The sequence below is a fragment of the Triticum dicoccoides genome, chromosome 7A (assembly GCF_002162155.2).
Source record: "Triticum dicoccoides isolate Atlit2015 ecotype Zavitan chromosome 7A, WEW_v2.0, whole genome shotgun sequence".
Lineage (NCBI taxonomy): Eukaryota > Viridiplantae > Streptophyta > Magnoliopsida > Poales > Poaceae > Triticum > Triticum dicoccoides.
Window position 1 is genome coordinate 157,186,298 of NC_041392.1, and position 6,629 is coordinate 157,192,926.

General features: G+C 55.6%; 1 protein-coding gene across 1 annotated transcript; it reads right to left on the reverse strand.

The window, feature by feature from the left end:
- Positions 1–894: 894 nt before the first annotated feature.
- On the reverse strand, positions 895–3,536 carry LOC119334492 (protein RICE SALT SENSITIVE 3-like). Its single transcript, XM_037607055.1, has 7 exons — positions 3,131–3,536; positions 2,913–2,966; positions 2,616–2,828; positions 2,353–2,458; positions 2,203–2,244; positions 1,924–1,980; positions 895–1,648 (listed from the first exon to the last, which is right to left on the reverse strand). Exons 1-7 carry the CDS (start codon positions 3,265–3,267, stop codon positions 1,157–1,159), a joined length of 1,101 nt encoding a protein of 366 aa, XP_037462952.1. The 5' UTR covers positions 3,268–3,536; the 3' UTR covers positions 895–1,156.
- Between the last annotated feature and the right edge of the window lie 3,093 nt (positions 3,537–6,629).

Sequence of the window (6,629 nt, forward strand, 5' to 3'; positions counted from 1 at the left end):
AGGTGATGATGGCGGCGTGGGCCCCCGGCGCAGATTAGGTTGTTCCCGGCCCCGCCCCGGCGGCCGGGACCAACGACCAATCCACGTCCGGCGACGCTGATTGACTGAATCTGAAGCAGCTTGAATACATGCCCCTCCCCCGCGCCCCCACACCCACCCTCTGAGCCCTCTACAGTCTCGGCAACAGCCAGCCCGCCAGCCCGCCAGCCGCGGCGGCCGCCGTCGACAGCGCCGCGGGATCCGTTAGTGGCAGGGCGGAAGCGGACAGCGGCGCCGCTGTTGCTCGCCTGCGCTGCACTGCATGCATTTCCTCGCTCGAGGCCGGCGCGCAAAAATCATTCCATCGCTCCCGCGTACGTCCTCTTCCCGCCGCACTGATGATTGTGTTGTGCGACACTGTTGCCGCCGGGACGGTGGGGCACGCCGCCTCTGCCGCCGCTTGAACGACTCTGCAGGAACCCACAACAGTCCTCGGCAGACGAGCGACGACCGCCGGCCCCGAAATTTTTCTTACATGCATAAAGCTCCATGGCACTGTGCTCAGTTATGACTTATGACCGCGCCTCCGCCATGAAAATCTTCGGAAAAATTTCACCCGAGCCCGAGCACACACAAGAATCAAAGATAGTACTCGAGGATCCGTACCTAGCTGAGGTCGAGGAGCTGAGATTGGTCGTATCGGCCGTGCATTAGTTGGCCGGAGAGGAGGCACCTGGGGCCCGGCGGGAAAGGAGTAGTCAAAGGAACGCGCTTCCATCGGATCGCGACGGGGAGGGGGAAGGACGGCGGTCCGATTGGGGCACGCCGGCCATTGCCGTGTCCTTGCGCCCTCAGGTGTCATGCATCTCGCATCTCATAACAGGCATGCGTAAATGCGATGGACAAATCCAATCATGCATGCACACCGCTACTTGGTAGCTGTTACTCACATTGTACTCTACGTACGGCCAGATCAAGTCCAACGATATAATCAGCGGCGTGAGGCACGGACAGACACTGTGCCAATGATTTGGGGTTAAGCAGTCCATGGTTCGGCGTGGGATGGGCGGTCGTGGTAATAATATGATCGATTAATTGATTTTACACTAGCTAGAAGCCATCAACACGAGAACGACGACGACGACGGCGGCGGCGGCGGCGGCCGTGGATGTCCGGCCTAGAACCCGGCCTCGCTGGGCTTGCCGCCCACGTCGAGGAAGTAGGACGACATGGGAGTGGCGGCGTTGGCGGCGGCGCTCGTGCTCGTGCTCTCGCCGCCGTTGCTCGGCACGGACGACATGTCCATGGCGTGGCAGTGGGCGTTGTAGTCCTCCTCCGCCTCCTCCTTGGCCGCGGCGTCCGAGGGCGGCGCCACGCCCGGCATGGACCCCGGCGGCTGCGGGGGCGCCGGCACCACCGACGGCAGCTTGGAGAGCAGCGCCTCGAGGCTGCTCATGGACGGCATGATGTGCATGGGCGCCGGCCCGGGCACGTAGGGGTCGACGTACATGTCCGGCGGCGGCATCATGCCCGGCCAGCCCGCGGCGGCCACGTCCGCCACCGGGAACACGCCGGCCGACGAGGGGTGCGGCAGCAGCACCCCCGGGATGCTCTCCAGGTACCCGAACTTGCGGCGCAGCGTCACCACGTAGCTCAGGTCCTCCGCCACCTGCACGACCACGATCGGTCGACCGATCAAACCAGCAACAAGCAAGCAGCATCACATCATCATTACACAACCACTCACTCACTCGTGCGACCAAATACCACTATCAATTAAAGCCACTGCCGCTGCCACCAGTGGCAGCGCTGCACGGTCGCGCGTGCGCCACATGTTGGCTTCCCTTCTCGGGAGAGACTCCATTAAAGCCCGGTAGAATAAGACCGGCGAGCGCGCAGCGGGCTATAAACACGCGGGCTAATCCGGCTAGTAGGGGGGCGCACCTTTTTCATGGAGCCGAGCTGCACGACGCCCTCTCTGACGGCGATCAGCGCGATGGTCTGCACGCGCCACAGAGGAGAATGCATGAGAGAAAGAAATAGGAGAAAAGAAAGAAAACGATGGCGGCATCAGCTTTCAGCTGAGCTAGCTGCATGCGGCGCGGGAAACGATGCGGCAGCAGAGAAGGCATCGAGGGGCAGAGGATGATGGAGCAGGCAGGCAGGCAGAGAGCTTTTGATCAAAAGGCCGGCGGCGATTGCGATTTGTCAAGGCAGGCGTACCTGGATTCCAGACTGGAACTGCGCCTCCCATGTCCTCGGTTGCTGCACCGGGTCAATAATTCCATGGTCATGGATGATGGTCAGTTAAGGACTGCATTAGCAAGGTAGTAAGCTGGAGGCGAATGTTTGGGGGGAGGAGGAGCGGCTTACGGAGTCGGCGGGGTTGCTCCAGGAGGAGATGAGGCTGATCTCCTGCTCGGGGGGCTCCTTGAAGATCCACTTGTGGCTGTGGTCCGCCGCCACTTTCCCTATCAACCTGCAGCCAAGCGACCAAGAACAGAGAAGCAGCCGGGTTAGTGGTTACTTAACTTAACCATCATCCAGCAGCACGGGCGACCGGCCGATCGCCTGCTTAGCTGCCTAATCTGACCATAAGCCAGTTGATCTTCGCCATTAACAGTAGTATTACTGACCCTTCGCCGTAGTTGTAGATGTCGTGGGACATCTTGAAGAAGAGCTCAGGCTGCAGGCCCAGGCCCAGGCCCTGCTTGGCCTCCTGCGCAGCTGCGGCGGCAGCCTCGCAGTCCGCGTATGCAGCTGCGGCGGCGCCTGCGCCCTCTTGGCCGCAGGCGGCTGCAGAGGTGGTGGCCGCGAAGTTGCAGAAGCCGTCCTCCCACGCCAGGATCCTGGGTGCAAGAAACCAAAACCCCGACACAGTAAGTCGCAGACGACGGTAAAAAAGACTTGGGGTGGTCTGCGTATGCGCGTACCAGTTCCTCCTGTTTCCTCTGGTCCTGTCATACGCCACACCTGGGAGATCCCATCTGCTCAAACAAACGGACAGAGCGAGCAAAGAGATTAGTAATCACCAAAGGGAGTGCGTCAGGACATTGGTTGATGGCGGTGGCGGCCATGGTTTACAGGCGCGGGATGAAGATGATGGATGGAGGAAAGGAAGGAAGGGGAGGAGCTAGAAGGCAGGGCTCACTTGGGGGGAGGGTAGTTCCGGGGGAGGATGCGCCAGAAGACGGCGTAGACCCACTGCGAGGCGTCGCTGGTGCAGAGGCTCCGGAGCGTGTGCTGCAGCAGGTGCGTCACCGCCACCGGGCTCAGCTGCTCCTCCATTGCCGCCGCCGCCACGAGCAGCCGGAGACGAGATTCAGCAGCGGGGAGCGGAAAAGGAGAGGCCGATCGAGAGTACTGGAGAACTGGCGCTAAGCTCTAGCTCGCTTGCTTAGCTTGATGCTGGACTGGACTCCCTTTCTTTCCCGTGTGTGATCTCTCCGTATGGCTGTGAGAGGCGAGGCCACCATCGAATGAGAGCGCCACACTTGCCCGAAATTTATACCCCCTCCCCCCTCGAGAGAGGGACTGAAGATGATGGGGGACTGCTGCTTGGGAGTATAAGCTAATAAAAAAATGTGTACTACCCGGCTTTTCCCAGGGTCCACATTTTGGTTCATATTATTAGTTGTGGGAGGGAAGAATGAGAAAATTCTGCTTGTGTTTTTGGTCCTTGGATCGAGTTGATCCCAACTGTCCCCTTCATGCCCACACACGCAACGCAGCGCAGGGCTCCTCAAAATATAGAGAGAGGACTGTTGTTGGTACGGCTTCTTGCGGATTAATTGCGGTGCTCGGATGGGAATCGCTGAATACTCCGCCGCGCTCCATCCCGCCTCGCCCATGCATTGCGTTCCCGGCTTGTCTTTTCTTGTATGCTTGTTCTGGTATATCTATCCATAGAGCAAGTGTTACGCACGTCTTCAAACTTTGATCAGGTAAGCGAACAGCGAGGGATGTAAGTGTGATTTAAGTTAATAAAGCTAGCGCTTTTTCTAGAAAAATGAGAGTTTTGTGATGCATGTGCTACCGTGCTAGCTAGCTAGCTATGCGCCGTAGCATTGCCCCAAAGTTACTGAAAGTGCTAAAGAAGTAAGTCGTAGCATTGCCCCCCCAATTCACCGTGAGGAAACAGAGCAAAGGACATATAGGTTCCTATAGTTGCACGTTGGCTCTGTTAGAAAAGGCGAAGTCTAGTGACGCCTAGGGCATCTACAACCACAAGTAACAAACTCCGTCCCCCAAACGCCCGCAGACGTGCCTGGACGGACAATGACCGGACAGCACGCAAGAATCATCCGTTGCATCCATATACTCCCTCAAACTTGAAACCTTAAATCCATACAAGCCATGTAGATTAAAAACCTACGTATTACGTAGGTACCCTATATACCCATCGTCCAAGATGTCCACGGTCTCCGTGCCCGGCTCCAGGTAGATGGGCACGTGCGGTAGCTCTGGCTCGTCGCCGACGAACTAGAGGCGTCGAGCTCGTCGATTTCTGCCCTTTGCTATCAGATGTAGCGTCGGTTGGCCTCCACATAGGCCTCGTCCCGGATGGACTCGACGATGGAGGTCTGCTGCACCATCTCCTCTGTCTGGGCGACCTTGAACTCCGCCATGGTGTCCTCCATGGCGAAGCCCGTAGCCAACACCTCCTCCTTCGGCTCCGCCCACTCCATGGGCTAGGGATCCTGCTCCGTCCCGCTGCTACCCCCCTCCTCTTCCTCCTCGTCCGCCTCCACCTCCGGCGAATCCGGAGGCCGACCGGTGGTGACATGAGCAGCACGCCTTGCAAGGATCTTGTCGTGGATTTAACACGACATATGCCCTAGTGAAAGGACTTAGGTGTGGAGCCATCGCACTAGGTTAGCTTAAAGGGATTGAACGGGGCAAAGGACACAAGGAGTTTACCCAGGTTCGGCCCTTCTCAACGAGGTAAAAGCCTACGTCCTGCTTCTAGTTGTATTGCTTGAGTTTCGAATACAAGGGAGCGAATACGCTTGACCTAGTTCTCGATTGTGTGTCTCTTTAGTTAAACCGCTGCTGGGTCTCACCTTTATATACACAGGTAGAGACCTGGCGGCTTACAGAGTCCCGGCCGGCTTACACAACGTGACCGGCTCGGTTTTTGACTAGCCCTGCCTTACAGAGCAAGTCTTCCTATGGCGGTTCACAGCCCTGGTCCTGGGCCTTTAGCAGGCCTGCCTCCATGAGCCGCCGTCTTCTTATCTCTCCCTGGGCCTCCTTCAGGTTAAGCCGCCAATGGTATAACTCGGCCCCTCCTAGGCGGGTCATACCTCGAAGCTATATCCCCAACATTAGGCCCCAGGTTGATTGGAACTTGTTCATATCAATCTCCACTGTCTAACTTAGCAGAATGTATCATTATCAATTCCTTATCAATCCTCTATAACCCGCCATGACGTCACATAGCAGAATCATTTTAACCTGCCATGACATCATGTGCATTAAATCCGCACAAGACCCAACATATCTCAATGGATCCTTATCTTATTGGACCTCCCGAAAATCGAGGCGCCTGTATTGGTAATATAATCATTTTGCCTCCATGATTTCTGCGCATGCCATCTTATCACTCCCTTATAAATAGGGACAGGGGGGCCTCTTCTTCACTTTTCACCCCTGCCTCTTCCTTTTCATCTCCTTCCTTGCGACGCCTCTGCGACCCGAGCTCCGCCGCCGTCGTCGACCTTCTTCAACAGCTCGACCCAGGCCGCCGCATCAACCTGATTGTATCCAGAGAACGGCGGCGCTCCTTCGCTGATCACCTGCCTCGTTAGGTACTCCCTTCTCTCTACTTTCCATATGCATTAGGGTTTCCTCTGTTCGTCAGCGTTCATCGGCGTTCATCGTAATTCTCTTTGCCAATGCTTACTTTGATCGAAAAGGTAGTAGGGGAGTTGTGCGGTAGCAGCTTTAGCATCTGTTTCGATCATAGATGCATCCTATCTTCCTTAGATCCAAACCCAGCTTGCACGTTCTTCCACTCACATGTATAAGTTCAGTAATTATTCTCCTTTTCTGCACTGTTGTAGTTCCGTAAATATAATCCACCATTTGCGGAAATGGTTTGTCCAACACTTAGAGAAATTTTACTCCATTTCCAGATCTTATAATCATCCGTCCGACCACTTGCTGTATGGGCGGCTCAAATATAGATATGATGTAACCCGGAAAACACCAGCCGACTCTTTGATAGAACATTTAAACCGCCGATATATGTCCAATATCTGTATCACCCAGTTTTTCCTTGTCGGCTTAATCATGCCAATCTCTTCTTCCATAACATGTAATATTTGCACCTGAACCAATTTGCTTTATTAAACTTGCTTTCCTCTGACTATAAGGCGGCTTACTTTCATAAATTTGACCCACCAGTATCTCATTGTCAGGCTTTTTATTGAAAAAATGACTAAGACCGTGACTGCATGCAACTGGACCGCTTCAACCATTACAGAGCAAACCCTAAACGAATATGTTCAAACAGGCATCTTAGCGGCCAAGGATGTTATCCACTGGCGACCTTCAGGGACGGAGATCAGACCTGAGCCAAAGGAAGGCGAGGTCGTGGTTTTTTGCTGATCATATGCTTTGGGGCTTTTCTCCACCCGGCTCAAGAT

Excerpts from the sequence above, each read along its gene's own strand:
- LOC119334492 (XM_037607055.1), bottom strand. The coding sequence starts at position 3,267 with ATGGAGGAGCAGCTGAGCCCGGTGGCGGTGACGCACCTGCTGCAGCAC. Across the intron at positions 2,459-2,615 it reads ATCTACAACTACGGCGAAGG|GTTGATAGGGAAAGTGGCGG; the intron begins GTCAGTAATACT and ends GCTTGGCTGCAG. Across the intron at positions 1,981-2,202 it reads AGTTCCAGTCTGGAATCCAG|ACCATCGCGCTGATCGCCGT; the intron begins GTACGCCTGCCT and ends TGGCGCGTGCAG.